Source organism: Crocodylus siamensis, chromosome 9, assembly GCF_052110815.1.
Source record: "Crocodylus siamensis isolate JL-2025a chromosome 9, ASM5211081v1, whole genome shotgun sequence".
In the NCBI taxonomy this organism is placed as follows: domain Eukaryota; kingdom Metazoa; phylum Chordata; order Crocodylia; family Crocodylidae; genus Crocodylus; species Crocodylus siamensis.
The window spans coordinates 37,569,835-37,597,080 of record NC_143403.1 but is presented as its reverse complement, the minus strand read 5'-3'; the positions used below and the strand labels follow the sequence as shown (position 1 = coordinate 37,597,080).

Genomic DNA, 27,246 nt, shown 5'->3' with positions numbered 1-27,246 from the left:
CAGATTTGGCTGATTCAGGGGACAGTGATTTGATTCACTGATTTGAATCACTGTCCTGAATCGATTTGGCCAGATCTGATTCGGAGATTCGGCTACCATCTCCAAATCACCCAGGCCCAACCCCCGCCTACCCCAGCTCTGGGCACTTTGAAAAAAAACAGCCCCAACTCACCAGGTGCTGCAGGCTGGGGGTCGATCCCTACTGTCCCATACTGTGTGGGGGACTCTACAAGCCCCCCCCCACCCGACTCCCCAGCACCCCCATGGCTGCCCCACCTGCCCCAGCTCCAGCCCTTAAGGAAAAAAATACCCCCAAGCTCTGGCCTCACCAGTTCCTGCCCAGCGGTGGGTGATCCCTTCTGCACTTCACGTGGGGACTTTGCCACAAGCCCCCTGAAGCCCTGAGGCCACTGCAGGAGCTGGTGTGTCCTGGAGAGGGGAGTTTGGGGTGGGAGGTGTGTGGCAGGGTGGCCCCTAGGGGTGCTGTGACCTCCCCTAGTGCCCTTGCCTACCGTGCCAAGTCTGGGTCTTTAACACATCCTCCGTCTCACCCACCACGTCTTTGATCTTCTTAGTTCAGTGAAGGAGGCTGCCTTCCTACCCTTCTTGGCACGGGGCTGGTTTTACTACACCGGGATTTTCTCCGAGTCCCGGTGCTGGTCCTCTCCTGGGGCCAACTCAATACACGTGCCCCCTCCCGGGCTTCGTATCTCACAGGCAGCGCCCCACTCGGGCCTGCCTCCCTTATATTCCGTGGCCACTCGCGTCCTGACCTGCGTCCCACGCTCCCTGCGGTCTCTATGCCCGCACTCGAGCCTGTGGTCGCGCCTCTCGAGCTCCGTGCCCGCACTTGGGCCTGTAATCACGCCTCTTGCGCTCGTCACCCGCACTCGGGCCTTCTGTGCCCCCACTGGGGCCCTTGGTCGCACCTCTTGTGCTTGCTGCCCGCACTCGGGCCTTCTATGCCCCCACTGGGGCCCTCGCTCACGCCTCTTGCGCTCGCTGCCCACATTCGGGCCTGTCTATGCCCAACTTGGGCCTGTGGTCGCGCCTCATGCGCTCCCCGCCCGCACTCGGGCCTCCTATGCCCAACTTGGGCCTACACCCCACTGGGGCTCTTCCCAATTGGGGCTTCCAATTGGGGTCTGTCCCGGTAATGCTCACAGGGCTGGGGGCGGGACTCCCCCACTGCTTAGACCCACCTTCCTGGGCCCGCGCCCTACTGGGCTTCTGCCTCTCCTAGACTCTTCCCGAAGTCGCCCCAATGGGCTGGGGTCAGGACAACCCCACAGCGTGGCACCCTCCGTGGTGCCAGGATTGCCCCAATGGGCTGGGGTCGGGACAACCCCACAACGTGGCACCCTCTGTGGTGCCAGGAACTCCCCCACCTTACTGGGGAGCTCCTGTTGAGGCCTCCTCCACCCCTACAGCCTCACCTGGTCCTCTGGTCTAATAGTCACAACTCTGCAAAACTATGCTGGCTCTCTCACCCACCTCTATCAGGGTTCTCTCCACCCCTGCATCACTGCAGCCGGTCAGGCTGCAACCACTGACTTGGGCTGCTCGGCTCACCCGCAGAGCTCCTGCTCCTGCAGCTGCCAGAGGGGAACTGGCCTCAGCCTTCCCTTCCTTATGAAGGCCAAGCCTTGCCCCCTGGTGGTCAGCTGACCTAATCAGCTCCCAACAGCTAACACCTGCTGCCTTACTACCTGGCAGCTAAGCCATTCCCTATCTTCAGTAGCAGGCAACTCAATAGCCCTGCTACAAGGTGTCACAGGCCAGCTGGGCACTGTGAGGGTATATCAATTTAGCTACTGGGCTGTTTGGTTTGGAATCAAGGAGGCAGAGTTGGGAGTAAAGCAATGGGAAATTTATTATAGCTTACACACACACAACACTTAACAGAAAGATAAATGCAATAAGCAGATAATGCGATTTTAAAGAGCTAATAGTAAATAATAACAACAGATAAATAGATCAATCTGTTGCAGGCCAGCTGGGCACTGCGAGGGTATCAGCCACTGGCTGTTTAAAACAACAAATAGACAGACGTGGGTTGGCAACTTATCAATAGTCCCTCAATGCCAAGTGTGCGCCAGGTGATTCCAGTGAAGTTCCTGATCAATGCTGTCGAAGGGATTACCGGGGAAGGTCCCCTGATCAGAATCCGATCCTCACTCACACGGGGAGTCCAGGGTCTAGGCATGGAACAGCACTGACCATTCTGTTCCTTCCTTCCTGCTGGTCACCTGATGCGCACACTTTTTATACCTAGTCTTATGCTAATCTGTTGGCTTTAGAGTCATTCACAATCTTGCCCTATAGCTGTTACCCTATGGGATTAAAAGGCATTAAAAATTATTATAAAAGGTTACTACCCAAACTTGGGTTTATCCAATAAGCAGATTACAACGCAGTATCTTCAGGTTTGAAATGAACATTACTCTGCCTAAATCCAATCCCTTTAGAACTCTCTGACCATGCTTTTTTGAGATGTGCTTTCCTGGAATGTGCTGGGTAGGCCAGGTGGTTGAATTCAGTTTTTATCATCATCAAGGCTAAATTCTGAGCTAAAAACCGTTAGGTCAGCTAATCTTACGGCTATAGCTTTGTCTTTGAGGCCTAGTCAGTTCCACAAACAGTTACAAGTTACAATTGCGGGTTACAATAATGCAAGCTTTATATTAGACAAAAATTCCAAATGCCTTTAAGAAGCACATATTTATTACTTACTAATTTCTTTGGTACTGGCTGTTACAGGGGGGGTTCTTAAAGGGCCAAAGCTGGGGTGGGCAGGGCAGCCAGGGGGGGCTGGGGGAGCAAAGTGGGGGGTTGGGGTTGTGGAAGAGCCCTCCATGCAGCATGGGGCAGTGGGGGGGCAGTGGGGATTCCCCCCCCTCCCCACGGGCAGCACCTGGTGAGTCGGGGCTTTTTTTAAAGCACCAGGAGCTGGGGCTGGGGGAGTGGGCAGGGGATGGGGCCTGGCAGGGGTCCCCCCATGGTCCCCTTCCGCGGCCCCTACTTACCAGCTCCAAGTCTAGTTCCAGTTCCCTGCTGCAGTGGGCAGGGACTGCTGGAATCATTGAAGCTCTCTGAATCTTTTTCAGAGAACTTTCAGAGAACTTTGAATCGATTTGGACCTTTTTATTTGATTCGATTCGGATTTGGAGATTCGGTCACTGAATCAGGCCAAATCTCTCTCGAATCCAATCAGCACCCGAAGCTTTGCACAGCCCTAGTAAGGGTTACCAGAATCCAGAATGGGCTTTCAAGTGAGGTGGTGCTCTCCCCTACCTTGGAGGTCTTTAAGAGAAGACTGGACAAACACCTAGCCCAGGGCAGGCAGTCAGACTCGATGATCTACTGAGGTCCCTTCTGACCCCAAAAATCTATGAAAAAAATCTAAATAAGGACCAAAAAAAATGTCATAATAAAATTAAAATTTTATAGTAGATATTTGATTTTTAGTATATGATTTGTTTTTTATCTGTAATTTGTTAAAATGATACCTTTTGAAAGATTTTGTGTATGCAGCCCTCCACAACTCACCCAGACTCGTTAAGTGGCTCACCAGCTGACTTAATTGCTTACCTCTGCCCTATTAAGTCCAAAGTAGGGTATTTTCTTATCCCCTTGCCTGGATGTTTTATCATTTCTAGTTCCCAGTGCTTGATCTTCATTTGCAATCACTTTACAGGCCCTTTAATTGATATATTAGCAATCCTTATATCTCCAGAAAGAGTAAATTGTTTCTCTCACAGTCTCAAAGGCTGCTCATTCTGGAGCTGCACATCCCAAAGGACTCTGTTCTGAAATTTGGGATTCTTGTGCAGTAGTACTGATAGCTTTTTTTGTGCTGGCATCTAACTTGGTGCAGGGCTGCTCCACCAGGTAGTGATGCCCACAGTAAAGCTAACATTATTCAGCTTCAAGATTCCTTTAACTCTTCTGCTCCCCTGGCCAATAAGCTGCTGTAAAAAAGCCTTCAGCCTATATGCCATGTCACTCAGGGCCGGCAGTCTCATAAATAGTACTTCTAATTTTCTTGAGTGTAGTGAGCCAGAATAAATGAATATGGCAAAAGTGATCACAAAATCAATATTTGGAGCATGTACTCGAAATACAGGATGATGTTAAAATCTTTGATTCAGTTTCTGTATCCAACCAAATGAGCTCTGGGAAGCAAGAGCTAAAGGTTGTGTTCTGCCCATTACTTATAAAAACACACAAATTGGGAGGCTTAGCTTGAAAAATCAGTGGTGTACATCATTATGGAAGCATCCCCTCAATATTTGGATTATGGGGTTGCATTTTCATGTGCATTAATGTGCTTTTGCTCATCAAAGCACTTTTTCTGACTCAGGAGGTGCACGAGCCAACCAGAAGTAATGCTCTTCTAGAATTGGTCCTGGCCAAAGGAGATGACTTAAACATAGAGGGAAGCTTGGGCGATAGTGACCATGAAACTATCATGTTCACTGTCCATCTCAAGGCAGACAAATTAGATAGCAGGATTGACGTTTCAGATTTCAAAAATGCAAATTTCAGCAAGCTCAGGTCACCAGTAGGGAAAGTACTGCAGGACCAGGAACTGAAGGTGAAACGAGTACATGAAGAGTGGTCATTCCTTAAGGACACGATCCTTGAAGTACACAGGAAGTCTATTTCCACACAGAGGAAAGGTAGCAAGAGGTCTGGGAAGCCCTCTCGGCTAAACAGAGAAATTGTGGTCCTCTTGAGAAAGAAGAAAGAGGCATACAGACAATGGAAGCTTGGGACATGCCCCAAGGAGGACTATACAACAATGGCCTGTACTTGTAGGGAGCGGATTAGAAAGGCTAAGGTGGCAACTAAACTAAAATTAGCAATGGGAATCAAGGACAACATACCTTCTTTTGGTATGTAGGGAACAGGAGGAAAACAAATGGGAGTGTGGGGCCACTGCTCAACAACTCAGGACAGCTGGTTACTGGCACTCAGGAGAAAACTGAACTCCTGAATGACTACTTTGCTTCAGTTTTTCACCAGGCCAAGGGGAAAGTCATGTCAGATAGGGTACAGAATGAGCAGGGTAAGAATGAATGTTTTCCTACTATTGCCATAGAACTGGTGTGTGATCAGTTAAAAAAAATAGACATATATAAGTCAGCAGGACCAGATGAACTTCATCTGAGAGTGCTGAAGGGCAAAGTCATCGTAGAACCCCTGGTGAAACTCTTCCAAAACTCGTGGTGCTCCGGAGAGGTCCCTGAGGACTGAAAGAGGACCAGTGTTGTACCCATCTTCAAGAAGGGGAGAAGGGAGGGCCTGGGTAACTATAGGCAAATTAGCCTAACTTCTATCCCTGGGAAAATCCTGGTAAAATTCATTAAGGAGTCTATGTGTGATGGGTTTACAGAAGATAGGATTGTGAGCGACAGCCCGTATGGCTTTGTCATGGGAAGGTCTTCTATTACCAACCTCATCTCCTTTTATGATCAGGTAACTCACCACCTGGATAAGAGAGAGGAGGTTGACATTGTATACCTTGACTTCCAAAAAGCTTTAGATCTGGTATCCCATGAGGTTCTTGCGACAAAATTGGAGGATTGTGGGCTTAACTGCTTGACAGTTAGGTAGGTAGAAAGCTGACTGTGGGGTAGGACTCAGAGAGTCCTAAGTAGCGGATCTGTGTTATCTTGGCAAGAAGTGGCCAGTGGTGTCCCTCAGGGGTCAGTGCATGGTCCAATGCTATTCAACATCTTCACCGATGATTTGAATGTGGGGGTGCAGAGCTCGCTGGCCAAGTTCGTGGACATCACCAAGTTATGGGGAAGCATGGTCACACTTGAAGATACAGGCAGACCTACACAGGCTGGCAAGTTGAGCAGTTCAGAACCAGATGAAGTTCAAGATTGAGAAATGTAAAGTGTTCCATCTGGAGACAAACAATCCCCTACACACCTACAGACTTGGCAATGCCAATCTGATGAAAACTATGAATGAAAGGGACCTGGGGGTAATAAAAAACCACAGTATGAACATGAGCCAGCACTGCAATGCTGTAACCAACAGGGCAAATAATACTCTGGCATGCATCAATTGATGCATCTCCAGCAAAAACCAAGGAAGTGATTCTTTTACTTTACTCAGCTTTGGTGAGACCACAGCTGGAGTACTGCATCCAATTCTGGGTGCCACATGTTAACAAGGACGTGGTAAAGCTTGAGACAGTCTAAAGAAGGGCCACCCGTATGATCAGAGACTTGCATGGCAAGCCATACAAGGAAAGGCTGAGGGACCTGGGACTCTTCAGCCTGAAAAAGAGAAGTCTGAGAGGGGACTTGGTAGTAGCTTAGTGCTACATCAGGGGTGTACATCAAGGGCTTGGTGAGCAACTGTTCACCAGGCCAACCTTGAAGAAAACCAGGAGTAATGGTCACAAACTCCTAGAAGATAGTTTCAGGCTCAACATTAGGAAAAACTTCTTCACAGCTAGGGTGTCCACACTGTGAAATAAGCTTCCTCCAGAGGTGGTGTAATCACCTACCCTGGAAATCTTCAAGAGGAGATTGGATGGTCACCTTGCTGGGGTCAGCTGATCCCAGTTGTCTTTCCTGCTCAGTGCAGGGGAGCTGGACTCAATGATCTTCCAAGGTCCCTTCCAGCCTCACAATCGATGAATCTATGAATCTTTCCTAATGTGCATTAAATTTAGTACCTCCGTTGTGAGGTACTAAGTAAATGTGCATTAGGCTGCTCTATTGTGCAATACCAAAAGTGCACATTTTTCAAGTGATGCTTAATGCACAGTAGCCTATCTTTCTGAACATTACTGTAATTGCACTTTTTTACATGTAGCTTTAATGTGCAGTAAAACTACACAGTAAAGTGCACTTGTAGACATGTCCTTGTAGTGGCATAAAATAGGAAGAAATGGCCAAAAATACCACATACAGAATGGAGATCCATGGGAATGGATGGAATGAAACATATGGATCTCTGTTTCCCTGCATATTGCTCCTTCTTTGTTAGGATAGGAAGTGCCTTTTACACTGCTCTGCTGCTATTGGCTCCTTTCATCTAACCAGTACACTGCCTCCACCAGCTGGGAACATGGGGCAGCTTGTGGAAGTTATGCCTGTTTAGAATAGAGATAATGTAGGAGACCTACAGGTCTATGTTATCCTAAGAAAAATGTTCAGGGAACTGAAATGGCAATTATCCATCATCAAGCCATATCCCTTCTCTCAGTACAAAAGGTCTTCCAATATGTTAACTGTGCAGAGGTCAGTCAGGCAAAAAGGTTATGTGGTCACATTCCCTTCCATCTCTCTTACCTCCATGCATTCCTCTTGTCATTAGGACTTTTCTGATCCTCTTTGTGGTACATATTTGTAAAGAAGCATACGGCCAGGTCTGTGGATGTAACTCTATTGCCTTTTCAGTTAACTAAAGCTCATAGTAGAGTGATGATACCTCTTTCTGTCTCTTGTTTTCACCTAGTGTGATAAAAAGGAAATGAGAGAAAACTACATGAAAACTGAACGCTTCAAGGTAAAATGCATTTTATATGACTTTTGTTTATGTATGTTAGTATTTGTCAGAGTATAGATTAATAATGATATACTCACTCCTGTTATTGGTCATGTTTCTGAAGAAAAAACTGCAATAATTTAATATATATGATTTTTATCTTGCTAATGGCCTTTAAGTATAGTGAAGACCAGACTTAGGATATCCCTGTCTTGGGTATGAAAGGAATAGAAGGAATGCTAGTGCTTTTCCTCACACTCTATGGCTGTCTCTGGACAGGGACTAACCATAAATAACTAGGGATCACAGACACTATGGTAGGTAAGTCCTGGAAGAAGCAATAGCACCCTCAGAGGGAGCTAGGAGTATCATGATTTGGATATGGGCAAGAGAGTACATAGGATTCAAGAAATGGAGTTTCCATTGTAATGTGAGCCTCCTTGAAGCCCCAGTTATTATCTAGACAAGTTAAAGGGTGTTGAGTTTACCTGTGCCTGTGGAATATGATTGTGTTGTTCACTGACTTGCATTACTCTATCCATGGATCATCACTGTTGATTTCACTAGAAGTTGCTTCCCAGGGAATAAAGGCAGAAGTGGGTTTCAGAAATATTTGCTTGAGGGCTGGTTGAAGCAAATGAGTCCTATGATGTTTTTAGTTCACCACCATGTTTTCTTCTCTGGTCTGAATGGCTTTTAGATGGACTTGATCTCCCTCATTCCTCTGGATATATTTTACTTAAAAGTTGGCGTAAATTCCCTCTTACGTTTGCCTCGCTGTTTAAAGGTAAGCCAGAAACTTACAAAAACAAGGGAGAATATGCATTGCCATTAACTGTAACTGAATACTGGGCTATTGTTGATGAGTTATTGCTTGCTGTAGAAATAGGTTAAGTGCAGATGTCAAGAAAATTGTATGAGGAAAGAATGGTGAAAAAGTTTGTTTTGCTGAAGCTGTCACATGCTTCAGCTGTAATTTGGATATCCTTAATTTATTTTCAAGGTGGATTGTGAAAACACATACTGAGAGGCTGATCCAGCTCCTACTGAAGTAGGAATGTGTATGTCCATATTGCAATTATTAAACCTGATGTAAGCAGAGAAACAGCTCCTCTGTGATAAATTGTTTCAAAACAATTCGAGGTTTTTCAAAGAAAGCCATTATTGCTTTAAAAATATGAGAACAATGAAAAAGTGTATATAAACACGAGACCAGTCTCAGAAGATTAGATGGTTGAAGGGATACTACATTGGCTATGGAGACAATAGTCCAATTTTACATCAGATTAGCAGCAAGTGAAAGTAATTATGATATGCATTTTATGCTTGAAAGCTTATCTAACATTTCTCCCAACTGTATAGTTGGTGCAAGAAAAGATATTATCAAACACAGTCCTGCTTTTCACCTATTATCTTGTATATGGGAAATGAATAGATAGTCCTGAATAGCAATGGGCCAGCAGTAATCTGCAACATAGGAAAAAGTCCAAGACTTGGAAGGTATATGGAAGACTTGAGCCTCCAGGTCATCAAACTAGCACTTGACTTCAACTCTAAAGTGCACTTAGCATTTTAGAATGCAAAATACAGTAAAAAAATCAGTCACAGGTTTCAAAAAACAGGGGTGCCTAGGTCTTTCCCAAATCACTCCTTTTGTAGATCATACCATTTAACTATTGGAGGAGTAAAAGCAAAGGAGAATGGGACTATTTTAGAAGGGATACAAGTGTGAAACATGGTTCCAGTAGTTCATAATTTCTCATTTAAGCTTTAGTCCAAAGTAGTTATCAGTTACAGAAGATAGGGAGCTGACACAGCCAGAGAGGTTGTGGACTCTATCCCTGGATAGATAATCCTTTTAATCCTTGCCTAGACAAAGCTTTGGCTGGGATCATTTAGTTTGGGATGGTCTTGCTTTGAGTAGGGGGTTGGATTAGGTGACCTCCTGAGGTCCCGTCTAACTCTAATTTTCTATTATTCTGACACCCATTGCATTTATTCTTTTTAACAGTACATGGCTTTCTTCGAGTTTAACAATCGACTTGAAGCTATTCTGAGCAAGGCATATATTTACAGGTAAGATAAACCATTGATGCTTGTTTATTTTTGTAGGACATTATTTTTAGGATTCCTCTTTATTGGAGTGGAGAGAGATGTAATTCTACGGAGATACAAAAGTCTTCATCCAAACAATTCCTTACTGTCCCTCCTTTCCAACTAAATAAGTCTAGATAGAGAAGGTTCCTCCTTATATTGATCACAAAAGTCAGTTGCTTTGTGGTGGGAAATGAGATGAACACTAATACATCATAAGATGATTGGCAGAGAAACAGTGGGATCAAATACTACAGGGCCTCATGGCCCAAGCGCTTAACGCTTGGTTCTCTCTGCAACCAAGCAAAAGATTAATTTTTCAGTCACTCTTCAGCTGATTTTGACTCATAGTATGTGCCATTGCTAGCAGGACACAACCCAGAATGACAGCATGAAAGATAACCACAGAAAAGGTGTCTTTATTAACAGTAGTTTCTATTAAAGCTTTTAAAGTGCTGGTGGCATGTGGTAAGTACTATCAGCATTATTAGAGATGATATTTTTGATCTCAAAGCAAACGGAACAGCACAGGGGGGTGGGGATGGGAGAAGGGTTACTACAGGAAAGCCATAGATAAGAAATATGCTGGTACCGTCATTTTCCATGAATTGTGCAGAGTGTTGGCTCTTTCACCTCTGGGGCTTCACAGGGATTCATTTTTCTTTTTTTTTAATATTACTAGAAATATCAACATCCACCCTGGCTTTCTATTAATTGCCTTTCATTTTTAATGGTGATATTTTGAGGGAGAATTTAAAGTGTTTCTCATTATCAGCTATCTTACAATTTTCCCTTTTCCCCTTCCTTTGGTTTACAGAGTGATAAGGACCACAGCCTATTTACTCTACTGCTTACATGTGAACTCTTGTCTATACTATTGGGCATCGGCATTTGAAGGGCTGGGTTCTACACACTGGGTGTATGATGGGGAAGGAAACAGGTACTTACCATGTTTGATCTTTTCTGTTGTGTAATCCAGTGAAGCAGGATAGGAGTGACAGAGACTGCCAGGGTGTAGCCAAGGCTGGATTAATATGCTACGTTTAATAGTAACTAGGTTGGACAAAAAACAAACAAAAAACCCCCAGAACATCATGCTATGGTACATTTGATAGTAACCCACTGACATTCATAGATGCACAGAGTCAACAGGGACTGAGAATGGGGGGTTGTGAGGGCTGAGAGCTAGTAAGGGAATGGGGGACTTATGGGAGGGGAAACACAAAGATCAGAGGAGCTGGAAGATAATGGAAAACAAGAGATGGGTGAAGATATGGGAAGGAGCTGGGGGATGGGTAACAGACTGAGGTGGATGAGGAGCTTGGGAAAAATAACAGACTGGAGCTAGTAACTGTAGGAAATGGGAGAGATATGAGAAACTAAAAGAAGAGAGTGGGGCTGGCTAAGTAAGGAATCCAGGATTAGGATGAGGGGTCTGAGGAGTAGAAACTGGGACTGGAGTGGATAGGCAAGGAAACTGAAACTGGGATGAGGAGCAAAGAGTGGGAGAAAAACAGAATATCAACTGGTTGCACAGGATAGGGTCAAAACTTATTAAGCCTGGGAGACCAGCTAAAAAGGTCCTTGAGTGTTAGAGAACATGTTTCTGCAAAATTAGGAGAGAAGCCCAAGATCCCTGGGTTTCCGCAGTCCTCTGCTGGCAGATCTGGGATCTTTGCTCATGTCTGCAACTGAAATCACTGGGATGCTGGAATATGTGCAATACTACTCTGAAAAATCAGACTTGGGTATCTCAAATCAAGCACCCAGAATTAGAGACTTTTTTTTTACCTTAATCTCCCTGTGCTGCAGCTTCTCTCTTCAGTATCAAGGTGATAACACTGAATTTACTTCACAAGGTTGTTGTGAAGATGAAATGATTGTAATGAGCTCTCCCCTGAGTACTGCAGAAAATCCCGTACGAAAACGGTACTGAAAAGCTGTATTCAGAGCAGGAGCTGGATATTCTACCATAATTAAAGCTGAGGGCCACATACTGAACAATGAGGGTGACACAAAATGTTGAAAATGTGCACATTAATTAGGTTTCATCCATCCTATACACTGACTGAGGCAAGGATCCTATAGAAAGAGTGTGTGATGATCATATCCACACGGGGGCCAAATTAAGCTTGCAACTGGTAACCCTAATTCTGGTAACAGGTAACCTTTACTCTACTTTGGTGTCTGGTTTTGCAACATTTATGCTATTTGTTGGTTATGGGGATGGTTTTGTTTTGTAATATGATATAGGCAGAAATTGAACCCTGATCTCCTGAGTCCCAACCCAGTACATTAATCACAAGACATATATATATAAAAATATAAATGACCCTACACACACACACACACACACACACACACACACACATACACACACGCACACACACACACACACACACAAAATGTGGGTGACTGCTTTTTTCAGTTTGCTATTAGTGCTATTGATAAAGAGGGGAAGAGAACCCAGTTGGATAACTTTACCTAACAAATGGAGATTTCTAGGTAAATGCTAAATCTCTTTGCTTCCACGGGATTTCCAAGAACATTATCTTTGAAGGAAAGAGATTTAAGCTCATTAGTTTCCCCCCAACACTAGAGACAAAAGACTCCAGACTGGATAAGTGTGCCCATGCAATCTGATAGTAAAAAGTAGGTAATGCTGCAGGAAACCCACAGAAGCATTGTTCTTTCTTTTCCTTGTAGTTATATCCGCTGTTATTACTGGGCTGTCAAGACCCTGATTACCATTGGAGGCCTCCCAGACCCTCGAACTCTGTTTGAAATAGTCTTCCAGCTTGTGAACTACTTCACGGGAGTCTTTGCCTTCTCTGTTATGATAGGTCAGGTAGGCGAATAATCACTCCGTTGTCCATTCCCTGTACTGTAAATTGACAGTATGTGTTCTTTTTAATGCCTCTTCCTCTGAAATGATGCTTTGATTATAAAAGCGTACTCTGCACTTTTCAACTTCCTCCCACAGTGTCAGGGTAGTTTCAAAATTTGTTTTATTAACAGAAAGGCTCCTGACTTGCAGAATGCCAAATATGTTCTAAATCAGAGCATGCAGATGCTAAAGATCTCTATGACAATCCACAACATGTGTTCAGCCTGAGAAACTAGGTGTGGAGTCTTTAGAATCCTCAACAACTCTAAATAACAATGAATAAATGCTTTTCCTTTGTTTTGTACTCCTGCCTCCAACCCAGATGAGAGATGTAGTTGGTGCCGCTACAGCAGGACAAACTTATTATCGGAGTTGCATGGACAGTACCATTAAGTACATGAACTTCTACAGAATTCCCAAAGTTGTTCAGAACCGGGTCAAAACATGGTATGAATACACATGGCAGTCACAAGGCATGCTAGGTAAGAACATGCCGTGTATAGGATTATTGCCAATATTACTTCAAGTTCACGCCCTTCTGGTTTTTTTATGGCAGTGTTCTCACTAGTGAACAACAGTTTGCGCATGCAGCTAAAATGCTGATTACTATTATCAGCACCAACTGCAGATTCAGTTATTTGGAGAAAAAACAAGAGACATGGCTGCCTGTTCCCCATTCTAACAGTCAGTGGGAATGTCTACACATGCATCTGACTGTAGTAACCACTAGTACTGCACGGTTCCGGTGCTGCCTGGGTTGTTTCTGAAGCTATTGCGCAGTAGCATTGGCATCACAGTTCATGCCCACTGATGCTACACTGCTGTAACGTGTCATGTAGATGTGCCCAGTGGCACTTAGATATTCCAGTTAAACCCATACATTGAAGGCACTGCAGCCACTTTGCAGAGTAAGTGGCAGTACAGCTTGAAGGTCCCATCCCCAAGCATTTTGAGTAGAAGGGAGAGGAAGGGGATAAGGAGAGGGGTCATTTTTTTCTCACTGATTTTCTTTGCCCATACTTCTAGGCTTCTATGCAGCCTATGTCCATTTTTGTCTATACAGCATGATATGCCACTACCAGGATTCAAATTCCTAGCTTTTTGTTGAACCAGAATGTTCATACAATAGCATGCTGCTCTTAGGTTTTCAACCCCCTATCCACCAGTGCTATTAGTTGAATTGAAATAATTTGTCAAATCACCTCTTTTGGAAAAACCACAGGAAAACATGGGCTTTCCACGAAATGGAGAAGCAAAGCAGTGCTGCAGCTTTGTGCCTCTGTAGTTGATTATACCTGAATTTACACAAGTGTTTCCATGTTATTCCCCAAGTTGCCCCCCTAACCTTCCTGGCAGGCTGGTTCTCTCATATTCAGTCATCTTATTGGTTTCCACTCACTCCTGGACCAACTTCCTTCTCAGAAGAGTGTTGCAATATCAAGCCAATGGGGTCATACTTACCTGTATATTGAAATCCCTGTGGTTTGACAGGATCCATCTGCAAAGAGTTGCCTTCTACTGCCAACAAACTTTTGAAAGCGTAGAGCTCCAGTTGTAGTGATCATGCATAGCAACCTCTGTAGAATCCAAAGGAGATTGTTGTTTAAGTGAAATACACTCTTCCTCTGGACACAGTCTAGGTCATTGTTGAAGATTTTCCTGCTTCCTAGGTATAAAAGTGGAAGCCATGATTCTTAACGGCCATGACTCTGCACTGACTTGTGCGCTGAGACTCATACTTGAAGGCCAGCAAATTTCTGCAAGTCACCAGCATTTTGTTTTCTATCCCAATGTGACAGATGAAACCGAGCTGTTGGTGCAGTTACCTGAAAAGATGAGGCTGGATATTGCCGTTGATGTGAACTATGCTATAGTCAGTAAGGTGGCGCTCTTCCAGGTACTGCCAACCTTCTCAGCTCTGACATGAGTTAAACTTGGACATGTGCCCACACACTAAATAATGATTCTTCCTTCTTTGTCTTCGGTTCAGGGCTGTGATCGGCAGATGATTTTTGACATGCTGAAGAGGCTCAAGTCTGTTGTTTACTTACCTCATGACTACGTATGTAAGAAGGTAACAGGCATTTCCTCTTTAAACAAATTCTCTTAAAAGAATTGAAAGTAGAGTGATGCTATGTTAGGGTAATGGAGAGACAGGCCAGCTGCAGAAGCTCATCATCAAATTATTTGAATGGGTGTGGGGTATTTTTTTTTACCTCATACATTTGGCAGGGGAAAACATGTTGAAAGAGACAGGAGCATATTCTGGTTCCCACTATTGGTACTGTTCCAGCACAAATTGACCATAAAGGTCCTTTTGGAACTTCAGCCAATGGAGGCAGCAGCGTATGGTTGATATATGCAAGCATATGCTACCCTTCTGCATAGACAGTGTGTAGGGGGGTACTACTGAGGGTGTGAATAGGATCAAGAGGGAGGTATTATGGGAGTGAGAATGGGGAAGATGAGGGAAGCGTTCCTGATATTCCTGAGTGTGGAGCAGCCCGTAGGCAGTCATGCCAGACTACCGTAATTAGTGCAGCCTCCACAAATGTTTTTTTTTAACTTATACCAGAAGCTGCAACTGTTGCTACACAAAATTAAGAAGCACAAAGGTAGAGCAGAGTTGTCACTTTTGCCCTCTCTGGGCCACACTTTCTGAGAAGTATCTGAGGCAGAAAGATGTGGCCAACAAAACATGACAGGAAGGATGCACCTTTTTGTAAGGGAATTCATACCAAAAATGTCACGTACTGTTGTTGATGCTGATTATAATGTGCAATGAGTGCCCTCTGTTGGTTTAGATGTAAAAATATCAAGAGGGTAAAAACCTGATTTTGAACAGATTTATTTTTACTATAGCTGTGGTTGCCATTAGTAACAGTAACAGTTAAGCGGAAATAGGATAGAATAATATGAGAGAGAAAAAATACTGTGAATAAAGAGAGCTGGAGGAACAGTGTCCCCCTATTTTCTGTATTTGATCATCCCTTCTTTCTGGAGTGTATCAGTGCAACAACTGCATGCCCCACAATTTGTTCTAATCTTTATTTTAGGGGGAAATTGGCCGAGAGATGTACATTATACAGGCTGGACAGGTGCAGGTGCTTGGAGGACCTGATGGCAAAACTGTGCTTGTGACACTGAAACCTGGGTCGGTGTTTGGAGAAATCAGGTCAGAGGAGGGATCAATGGGGGAAGTCATGAAAACAAAGGAAGGACAACTGGGATTAGAGGGAATTCGAGGATATATAGCAGAAGTTGAGCTAAGCACAGGTGGGAAGGGCAGATACACCACTGAGTTCTATTTTCTGCTGTTACTGAAAGGGATCAGACACCAGTGGTGTCTGTTCATAAGCTTCCATGATATGAGCTGACTTGGTGCTCTGACAGTAGCAGAAGCAAGACTCAACTTGTGTGGGGCAGGGAGAGGGGAAGAAAAAGAGAGGGAAAAAAACTCATCAGATCAAACTACCACCATCACCCTCCTGCCCAGCTGAAGAGCATTGAAAGGGTCCTGTGAGAGCCTTGTCAGATGAAAGGATTAGTGATCTCACTGTGGAGACTTAGATTGTAAATGGTGGGTCTCCTCTGTACCCTGGTTGAAAATCTGTGTGACCCCATCTTTATTCAATCTTAAAAGCCAAACTCCTCAGTAAGTGTATTGTTGATTTCAAAATAAACCAAAGAAAATGGGGAATTCTCTAGTCTGACTTGGATCACCCCTTTCTCATGTTAGGTGAAAAGAAATCATTGCAAGCTTATTGTACTAAACCACCTGACCTGTGCAGGTAGGGAATCCATGTGGCTGAAAATGTGAGATCAAAGTGTAAAGTGAGATGACAGTAGTTCCTGGTTTTCAGGAAAAGCATGCATTTATAATGAGCTCTTCAGGTCAGCCAACTTCAAGAAGAAACAGAAATGCTAGTTATAGGTGGAATATGATTACAAAAGCCTACACATCTCTATTAGCAAAGATCTGCATGCTGTGCTGTGACAATTGGAAAAGTAGAGCCATAACACTGACAATCCCCAATAAAGGTCCTTGCTTTCCTTGTAGGATGTGAACTATAATGCCTATTGTTGTTTGAATAGTTAATACCTGTGCATAACTGCTTAGAGTTATTGTATTGATTGGTGAGTCTGTGGTTGCTTTTTCTATAGTCATTTCTGTATGAAGGTTGTTTTATGTAATCATAGTTACAAAATTGCAATAATGATTTTTTTAAAAAGGGGCTTTTATATTACTGTTTCACCCCCCCACACACTTAAAATACCAGACATGTAAAAATGTCCTTGTTGGTAGAATTGTTGGTAGAAGGCTTGCGCTGAATACGTAGACAGCTTATTTGCAGAAGCAAACCCTGTCGTACATCTGGTTTTAAATTAACCTCTCTTGCTGTTTTAATTAGCTTGCTGGCAGTGGGAGGTGGAAATCGCCGCACAGCAAATGTTGTGGCTCATGGATTCGCTAATCTTTTCATTCTGGATAAGAAGGACTTGAGCGAAATTTTGGTGCATTATCCTGACTCAGAGAAGCTTCTGCGTAAAAAAGCAAAGTGAGTGACAGATTGTTTTTTGAAGTGTCATTTGTAATGTGTAATCGATATTTAGACATGGTACAAACCTTAGAGTGAGAGAAATCAGGTGCATCTTTGGGGCTGCACACAAAGTAAACACACTACACACACAGACACATATACACACACGCGCGTAGACGCGCGCACACATTTAGGGGGTTTAGTTGAATCAGTTCTCGTAAGTTATACAGACTCAAACCTGATCAGGACTTGAAAAAAATCTGCCGAATCTCCAATAATTTGAGTAGAAGCTAGAGGGTGCTCTTTGAGGTAGCTTGAAGCTAATGTGTAGAAGATGGCTGTTAATTTCCTTTCCTAATTCATAGCTGTATTTCATCCTAGAGGGGTTCAGCAGATCATTTTAAAACCTAGAGTTGGAAAAGATTAATTGGGTCATTTAATTCAACTCCCCACCCCAATATTGTAGAAGTATTTTCTGTTTGCTAATATTTTGTACAGCCTCATTTAAAATGTGTCAAGCAGTTTGGCTGTCCCTACATCTTTTAGAAGATTATTCTTTGCTAGTCAGGCCAAGTTTTACCTTTGATAAAAACATATATGAAGAGTGCCTGTAATTCATGTTTGTGTGTATACATTTGAAGTTTGCTTCTACAAATAATGGTTGTGACTGCATTTATTTCATGAACTGATTTGAACAACACTGTATTACTTGTTAGCTCCCATATTGTATGAACTGCTTGGGAGCACTCACTGCCCATGCATGTAGCAATGTGAACAAAATATTCAGATTATTTTTGCCTCCCTTTCCCAGCTCTAACCTACAACAAGTCCAAAGTTTTAAGAATACCTTCCTTGTTTGCTACAAAATTGAATCTGTTTGTGTTGGGAAATGAATTTAGCATGGCATGTTCCCAGACAGAACTAGTTTTCTTTCTTGCTCTAGGAAAATGCTGAAAAACAACAATAAACAGAAAGATGAAAAAGGAATGTCCAAAGAGACGCTCATCATTCCACCAAGACCTGGGACACCTAAACTCTTCCAAGCAGCTCTGGTAGCTGCAGGAAAGATGGCAAGGAAAGGAAAGCTTGCCCACATCAGGTGGAAACTGAAAGAGTTGAAAGCAATGCAGGAAATGCAGGTGAGCACAAAGGAGGGGAATTTTTGTTTTTTCATTCACAATGGGATGATTATTTTGTAATACAGCTAATAGGCTGAGCAAGGTGTAGCACAGAATACATATTCCGGCTGAACAATAATGAACTCGGTCTGCTTTTTGGGTCTGCTTTTCTGGTGCCACAATCAAAAAAAGGAGTCAGCTGTTGGTAATAATCATGGTTTTATAAAGTCAGTTCTTAAGGAACAGAACTGAGACCTCTATTACATTTCACATAAAGGCAGACTAAGTTTTAGAGTGATTGAAACAAACAGAAAAGTGGTCGTAGATGAATTAAAGACAGCCTTCAAGGAAGGTGTAGTTGCTGGCAGGCATCAGCTTGCAGTGTGGCCCAAAAGGATAAACACATTAGCTTTCACCTTTGGAGCTTGTAATTATGAGAAAATGCTAGGTGACAGTTTAGTTTTACTGTATACATATCCACATAACAAAACCTCTACTTCATAAGATTCAGAGCTACTCAGAGTTAATCCATATAATAAAATAATGGTCAAATGCAGAACCAAATATCCAGTATCTACAGGGAAGTATATCCATCTAAATATTTAGCATTATTCATTTAACTGGATTTGCATTTTGATATTCCACAAATTCAGTAAGTCAGACTAGAACCAAAGAAATTAGAAGTCTTAATATTCACATTTTCTGGTTTGCTTTCTTGGTCAAACAGTAAAAAAGGAGCCACATTTAATTAAACATAAATGACTGTTTAATATATCCATGTCTTTTCTTAGTAGAACACAGGTATTGAAACACCAACAGGCATTCAGAACTCTGATAATGGACCATATTAGTATCCAGAAAGAGACAAAACAATGAAATCCAGGTCTATATTGCCTTTCATAGAAGTGAGGCTTCAGATAATTAAACATGGTAACAAAAATTTAAAACCAGTTAAAAGCAGCAGCAAACAGAAATGCTGCTGATTTACTACACATTCTGGATAGCCACCACAAAAATAAATGCCGTTAAGTGATGCATTTACCAAGAACTCCAGCTTCCTTTCCTAGTCTACATTAGTTTAGTATGGGCTTTTATCCTCCTCTATCAGTTTTTGAAGATTGCATTTTCTTTTTAATAGCTTTCATTGTAAATACCTGTACTTTTAGATGATCATTTGGTGTCTGAGGCCCAGTGACCACATATTTTTGCAAAATGTTACCAGGATAAATCCCTTGGTTATTTCCAAAAAGGACTGAAATGTAATGACTAATCTCTGTAACAGAAGTTTTGTGTGATACTGATTCCAATGTGTTTTCTGAGCATATAATTTATCTTCCCCTACAAACAAAATTCAACCACACACCAGTAAAGTGAAATCCTAGTGAAGAGCTCTGATGCCGTAAACACTCTTGACATCCTGTTTTCTCTGCCAGACTACACTAAGCATTAAGAATTAATTAACAGTAGTAGTGGCCAATAGGGTGTGATCATGGATTAAGGCCTTGTAAATTTGACTTTGTTTGGTGTATCTTCCAGGAGTCGGCTTCCACTCCAGTTCCACCAAAATCACCAATGCACCATCGATCCCCGTTGGCCTCCCGCCGCAAGTCAGAAGAACAGCAAACTGAGGAAGTTGTCACTGTGACGGGAGGTGATTCCGTCTCTTTCCGCATGACTCCTGCCCCACAAAGTGGGGAACAGATTCTCACTGTTGAGGTTGTAGAGCCAGAAGAAAAGAAATGAGCAAATGATTGCCTCTCTCCTAGAAAACTGCTGCCATGTATTTCAGCTCAGCCAATGTGTCAGATGGAAAAAGGTTTCTGTACAATGGCTAGAGGCTTTGCTAACTAAGCTAATTTGATAGGCTCTGCCATTCTTGTGTACTTAGCCCACAACACTACTGTTGATGAAGCTCTGCCACATAATTTAGAAGGGTACACAGCTTCTGCCCTCCAGAAGTCAAATTTTCTTGAACTCCTTTATAAGCATTCCCAGTAAATACCAGGCCAACCCTCTTGCCTCCAAATGCAGCCTTACAGTGAGGGAGCCTTGCAGTAATGAAAACTAGCTTTTTACAGCTCTGAATGGTTCGAAACTGTCTACTTACAGTAGACATCACTGCTGCCACTTCAGATGGTCGCTGTTATTTTTTATTCTAAATATGGCTCAGATTACTAGAAGCAAAGAAAATAAAAACCAGGATTGCTACCCATTTTATTCAAAGATGTGGAAATGATGAAGAAGCCTAGGCAGGTCTGAGGAACAGTAGAGAAGAACAGTGTAACTGATGTCTCCATCAAAAATGGGGTGTCTCCCAAGTTTGGAAAATAGATGTACACCATAGAACATGGTTTTGTAGATGTATCAGTATTTTAAACTGCACATTTGCAATTCTTTTATATTACTGGGTTGGATCTTAGTCACTTTGCCTATAGTGATCAGTAGGGACCTACTGAATTCATGGTGGGAGTGGGGTGTGTTGTGGCTCCTTTAATCTTGCAGGTTCCCCCCTGCTCTCCTCCCCACCCAGTGATTGGTGGAGGGGCCCTGTTAGCGGCTCACTCTTAATCAGCAGGGAGGACAAAACTGGTTTTAAATGTAGTGCTGTTTTTGCCTCCTGCCGCTGATTAGCTAAAGGCCCCCAGATGGCCCTGCTGTTGCTGCTGACTGGTGGGGAGGCAAAAACAGTGCCATATCTAAAACTGCAGTCTTAGCTTCCCTGCTGATCAGGAAGGAGCAGCAGGCTCCTTTGCTAATCACTAGCAAGTGGGTGAGGGGCTGGGCAAGAAGCAAGGTATGAGTGGGGGAACATGCAAGATTAAAGGAGCCAACACACTCTGCTTTTGCTGTGAATTCAGTAGGTCCCTAGTGATCAGGCTATACTGCTTTGCATAATACTTATTATTGCAATTCTGTGCTTGTCATCTCTTTAGTTAACTTTTCAACCAACTGAAAGTACTGTGTTTAGGACAGGTTAGCAAAAGTTAGCTTGAAGCCTGAGGAATCATTCTGTGAACGTGCAATGTAGTTAATCCAAAATACTTTGTTAGTTACCTAGGTTAACAAACATTTAAACAACTTTTGGGCTTTCTAAAGATTTCCATTTCCAGAGAGTAAGGAAAGATTCTAGTGTGATATTCTATGTTGTATTTCACTGTAAATTATTTTTTCTAAATATAGATGCAGATGGAAGTCTCTCTCAGTAGCCAAGCCAGCCCTCAAAGAAATAAAATTAAACAAAGGTTTGCTGAGCATTCAAATTGCCCTCCTAAATAAGAACCCTGCTTCATCTATTTTGTTATTCTAGCTTTGACTACCGTGTCATCCCTAGGAATTGAAGAACTGAGACAGACTAATGTACTGTTTGGAGAGTTTGGGGAATGATGGTGTGGGACTGGGTTTCAAGTCTAAGAAACTAAAAGGTAGATTTCTCTGTTTCTTTACAGCAAGCATAACTTGTTACATATACTACTACACTATATGTCAAGAAACAGGTTCTGTTTTGCTAGCTGGAGAGGGGTATGGTAAGGGTGAGTTAGAAAATACAGAAACCTGAGTACACACACACACACACTCACTCACTCACTCCCTCCTACCTATTTTCAAATTCTGACCAACAAAAGACAAAGTGATGAAGCTTTTGTGAACAGAGACTTCATGTCCCCCTCAGTCAAGTTCCTGTATGCTGTGCTGTGCATGCTGAGCACTGGTCTAAAAAAATCCAAGAAGCTTCCCCTTGCTTCTTTCTATATCTCATGTTAGTGCTTCCTCTCCAGCCTGCTCCACAATTAGGTTCAACCATTTCCACTGTTCCTTGTGGATATCCACTGGCCTCTCTCTGACTCGCTTGTCTGAGTTTAGCTTCTTTCCCAGTTTAGTTCACCTGGCTCCACTGCTCTAGGTTCCCTGAGTTGCTGTCTGATTGACTCAGAACTTGAGTCAGCTCCAGCCCCTAACTAGTAGAGGGTGTTGTTTTACCTTTAGGTAGATAGGACGGGTGGGTCAGGACTTGTCTATCCTATGGCAATAGTGCATCATGGCTAGAATGGGCCTGAGCACATCCTGCCCACTTGTACCCTCCCTGCAGGAACACTCCAAACCCTTGAAGTTTGCTAGTGAGATTGATCACAGGCATTGCTTTCGATGTTGTTTTCAAGCCCTCAGTTTTTGGCATGTTTGAGAAGGGCTCCAGCATTGATCCTGGAGAACAACTCCCTACCCTTCCCTACCCTTCCTTTCCATGCTCCAGTCTGGGGTTGCCCTTCCACTTCCTCTTCCACTTCCTTGTGAATACAGCAAGGCAAAACTTAATGGACAAAACCTTTTTTTTGCAAGTTGCAGCAACAACAAAACCTTCCCTGAATTCTAGGTTTGACTGAATAATTTGCTTAAAAGGAACACGAAGAAATACCTCCCTTTTCAAACTGTTGTCTCTTGACACTTGAAAACTGACAGGTTCTGATAGTCATTTGGATGCAAAACACGCTGTTTCTAACATTCCTTCAGGTTTATTTTTAAACAATTAAAAACTAGTTGAAAGTTGGAAAAATCATCCTTTTGCACCAACATAATTTTTCTTTCTAAGTTTTGCTTTGGTCAGAAATGTCGACTGGAACAAATTGCTACATTATGGAAACTGGCAGAGAATCAAAAAGGAAAAGTGTTTGTTTTCCTGGCTGTACATGTGAGGGATTCTCACAAGAAGTTAAAAGCAGACTTGTTCCCTTTCTGATGGAAGAAAGGAAGAGGGAGAAAGAAGGAAAGATGAAAAGACTCCCCCCACACAGCCCCCCAGGTCTCCTTTCACACACCAGAGACTCCTCATGGATTCCCCCCCCCATCCAAGGGGGGACCTGGCCCCCCATTTCTACCATCTCTGTGGTCCCATTTTCCTTCAGGGCTGCAGTAGCTGGAGATGGGGTGCACTGGGGGGACAGAGGGATGGTGGGGGTAGGTGGAGGAGGCTCTGTGCTGTGGGGGGCTGGGAGGAGGTATACTGGAAGGTGGGAGAAGAATGGGGCTGGGGGGAGCATGGGGGGAGGTTTGGAGGCAGATGGGGAGGCAGGCAGATATAGGGATTCACTGGAGGAGGGGCAGGGTAGGGACAAGTGTGGGGAGGCTGTGCAGAGGCAGGAGTTCACTAATGGGGCAGGGGGACAAGAGAGAGCAGTGTGCAGCGGGGCCAAGGGGTGGCAGTTCTGGGGCTGGAAAAACCAGGTCCTGGAGGGCTGGAGGTGTGGCATGGAGAGTGTGGGGGCAGGGGAGTAGGGCAAGGTGTTGGCATTCTGAAGCATGGGGTGCAGGGCTCTGGAGCTGATGTGTGGTGGCAAGGTGGGGTGCTGGAGGGGTTTGGGCCATGGAGGAGCTATGCTCAGATCCTTCCTCCCTCACCCCCCTTCCAGTCCTGTGCAGCCAGTGGCAGGGCAGGTGCAACTGGGGTGTGTGGAGGGTGCTACCTGACACCTCATCACTCCCTTTCCTGTGTTCCAGGAGCTTTTTCAAGGTAGCCAGAAACCAGGCCCATGCCCAGTCCCACTAGTGGAATATCCTGCCCCTTGAGAGGGATAGTGAGTGACCCCTCCCCTTCCATTTCATATGTCCCCCCTGGGGTCACCCCCAAATCATGGCCCCCAAGGAACACCCCCCCAGCTCTGTAGTCCCTCCTCCTTGTTGCCTCAGACTCTGCCCCCAAGTCCCTGTGCCATCCTGGGCTCCCGGCTCCTGGGCTGGGGGAGCTGGGCAGGGCAGGGATTACCCCTCTCCCTGCCTTGTCTTTCTCAATGAGGAAAGGAGCCATGTGGGCTGGGGTGGGGCTGGCAGTACCAATCTTGTCCCCCCCTCCATCTGCCTTACCCCATAACATGGAGGGGGTCCATGTGGCATCTGACCACCCTGGAAGGGGCGCACAGAGGGGACTTGCTGAGCTGGCATCAGGAATCTGTAACACCCAAGTCAATACCTGTGATGGGAACAGTGTTGTGCCCTTTGGCCCTGGCAAAGGCATGAGACAGTGATTCTCAGGGGGTGGGGAGAACAGAGGCCTATGGAGCAGAGGCTCTCCTCCTCTTCTTCCTCCTCTTTCTTCAGACAGCAGGTAAGTCCAGATCCCCTCCCTACCAGAAGGGCCCTGGTGGTTCCTCCTTGGGTACAGTGTGGTGAGTCACTGCCTCTCACAATGCTTCCCCGCACAGAGGCTCAGCTGGTCCTGATGCTGGGACCATCCCCAGTGCAGGCTGCAGCGGGTGCCAATGCCCTGTTCCCATGCCACTTTGCTGTCCAAGATCAGAGCATCCAGCTGAATCAGCTCTACCTAAAGTGGATGCGGGGAACCAGTGCCTGGCCAAGAACCTCAAAGGTGTACAGCTGTACCACCCAGGGTCCTGGCTTTTCCCAGAGGTGCTGGGCCAGGGAAACCGCAGGATGTGAGCCTGAAGGATACTGGGAGCTATGTCTGCAGCCTCATCCACACACCCAAGGAGGAGGAGCAGGAGCTACACCTATTGGTCACTGGTGGGTCCTTGGACTCCTTGCAAGCTTCCCCCCATGGCTCTATTTGATTGAGATTGGGATTCGGCCGGAATCAGGGACTGATTTGATTTGTTGATTCAGCTCACTGTCCCTGATTAGATTCTGCTGAATCCAAATCTGAAGATTTGATGCTGATTCGGAAAATCAGTGATTCAGACATAGACACAGCTTTAAATGTTTTTCTACATACCTCGAGGTACCAGCATGGCTCATGAACTCTGCGATGCTGGTGCACATGGAGTGTCCCACAGGAGTGCCGGGGGGGGGGGGGGGAGAGGCAGGCCTCCACATGCTTGGTGGCTAACCCAGAAGTAGACCAGAAGTACTTTCGGTCCACTTCCCAGTCTGCTGGGGAGTGCATTGGGGGCCCTCCCCAGCTCAGCAATTGGTTGTGGGGGACCCTGGGTGCCGCCCCAGACCCAGGAGGCACCAGTCACCAAGCTGGGGAGGTGCGGAGGGGGCCCTCAGCATGCTCCCCGGCAGACCCAGAAGTGGACCAGAAGTGCTTCTGGCCCACTTCTGGGTCTGCTGCCAAGCGTGCTGGGGACCCCCCTGTGCTCTTGTGGGACGCTCCATCTGCCCCCAGACTCACAGCATTGATGAGCTGCCTGCTACCTAGAGATATGTAGAAAAAAACATTTAAAGCTGTATCTACGTCTTAACCCCCAAATCTTTCTGAATCCCTCTGAATTGATTCAGAGGGTTCTGATTCAATTTGGAGAGACTAAAGGGTCCTCTAGTTCAATTTGGATTCGGAGATTTGGCCACCGAATCAAGCCAAATCTCTGTTGAATCGAATCAGGGACTTAAGCTTTGCACAGCCCTACTGTGAACCCACATTTGTAGTCAGACACAATTGTAGGAGCTGCAAACACAGGTCCATGGCAGCCCGGCCCTCACTGAAGAGGGACAGGCCTTGATTTTTCCCACCTCTTGGGGGGCTACGTTCCCAACTATGATGTCACACTGGGTAGTTCTCTTGCATGTGCTGTGCTTAGGGTCTGACACTGTGTTTGTCCAAGCTGGGGGTCTCTTTGTTAAGACTGTGGCTGTTGCATTTTCTCATTTCTAGTTGCCCTAGGAATTTCTGTTTCAAGACCACTAGCTGTAGCTGGTGTGGAGACCTTTCTTCTGTGCCAGTGCAGGGTTTCTTCCCTGAGGATGTGAAAATAGTGTGGTTGTGAAATGGGCAGGTGCTGAACAGCTCCACCCACTCCACTCCCCAAAGGAACCCAGATGGGACCTTCAGTGTCACCCTGGCCTATGACTTCATTCCCACCCAGAGTGACTTTGGCAGGCTCTTCTGCCGTGTCCAACACCTGGCACTGAAGCAGCCCCTGCAGGAGGAGTTCCCCCTGGAAATCACAGGTGAGAACCCATGTGGAAGTTTCTTTCCTGACTAGAGGGTGTTTGCAATGATTCAGCCATGGGCAATACTGACAGCTAAGGGGATCACAGAGAAATGCTTTACGAGCACTTGTGGTGCTCTGGTGTGGTGCCAGAGGACTGGAAGAGGGGCAACATGGTTCCAATCTTCAAAAAGGGGAGGAAGGAGGACCCGGGAAACTATAGGTCAGTTAGTCTTACCTCGATCCTAGGTAAGCTTTTTGAGAGAATTATCCTGGCACATGTCCACGAGGGGCCAGCAGGGGAGATTATACTTAGGGGCAATCAACACGGGTTCATTAGAGGCAGGTCCTGTCAAACCAACCTGGTGGCCTTCTATGACCAGGTCACAAAATCCTTAGACACAGGGGTAGCAGTGGACGTAGTCTTTCTCGACTTTAGGAAGGCCTTCGACACTGTCTCTCACCCCATTCTCATTACAAAACTAGGGGAGTGTGGCGTCAACACCCACACAGTCAAATGGGTCACTAACTGGCTCGAGGGCCGCACCCAGAGAGTGGTGGTGGATGGGTCATTTTTGACTTGGAGGGATGTGGACAGTGGGTCCCCCAGGGCTCGGTCCTCGGGCCCGCACTGTTCAACATCTTCATCAGTGACTTGGACAAGCACCCTGTTCAAATTTGCTGACAACACCAAGATGTGGGGAAAAGTGGGCACGCTAGAAGGGAGGAATAGGCTGCAATTGGACCTAGACAGGTTACAGGGGTGGGCGGATGAGAACAGGATGGGTTTCAACACTGACAAGTGCAAGGGGCTGCACCTGGGGAGGAAGAACCAGCAGCATACCTACTGCCTTCTCATCAGTGCAGGGGCAGAAAAGGATCTTGGAGTCATCATTGATGCCAAGATGACCATGGGCCGGCAGTGTGGGGATGCAGTCAGGAAGGCCAACCGCACCTTGTCATGCATCCACAGATGCATCTCAAGCAGGTCCAAGGGAGTGATCCTCCCCCTCTATGCGACACTGGTCAGGCCGCAGCTGGAGTACTGCGTCCAGTTCTGGGTGCCGCACTTCAAGAGGGATATGGACAACATGGAGAGGGTCCAGAGGAGGGCCACTCGCATGGTCAGGGGGCAGCAGGGCAGGCCCTATGAGGAAAGGCTACGGGACCTGAACCTGTTCAGCCTCCACAAGAGAAGGAGGGGGGATCTAGTG

General features: G+C 45.1%; 1 protein-coding gene across 8 annotated transcripts in view; it reads left to right on the top strand.

Annotated features, from left to right (window-relative positions):
• CNGB1 (cyclic nucleotide gated channel subunit beta 1) overlaps positions 1-22,700 on the top strand; it is a 152,408-nt gene extending 129,708 nt beyond the window's left edge. For all 8 annotated transcript variants that reach the window (XM_090062699.1, XM_090062698.1, XM_090062703.1 and 5 more), the window contains 12 exons: positions 7,486-7,536; positions 8,216-8,302; positions 9,527-9,591; positions 10,427-10,549; positions 12,316-12,457; positions 12,819-12,978; positions 14,296-14,393; positions 14,487-14,570; positions 15,553-15,671; positions 16,909-17,055; positions 17,981-18,176; positions 19,692-22,700. In XM_090062699.1, coding sequence (XP_089918825.1) covers positions 7,486-7,536; positions 8,216-8,302; positions 9,527-9,591; positions 10,427-10,549; positions 12,316-12,457; positions 12,819-12,978; positions 14,296-14,393; positions 14,487-14,570; positions 15,553-15,671; positions 16,909-17,055; positions 17,981-18,176; positions 19,692-19,898 — 1,479 coding nt within the window. In that variant the 3' untranslated portion in view covers positions 19,899-22,700. The remainder of the gene's footprint in view (positions 1-7,485; positions 7,537-8,215; positions 8,303-9,526; positions 9,592-10,426; positions 10,550-12,315; positions 12,458-12,818; positions 12,979-14,295; positions 14,394-14,486; positions 14,571-15,552; positions 15,672-16,908; positions 17,056-17,980; positions 18,177-19,691) is intronic.
• The last annotated feature ends 4,546 nt before the right edge of the window (positions 22,701-27,246 follow it).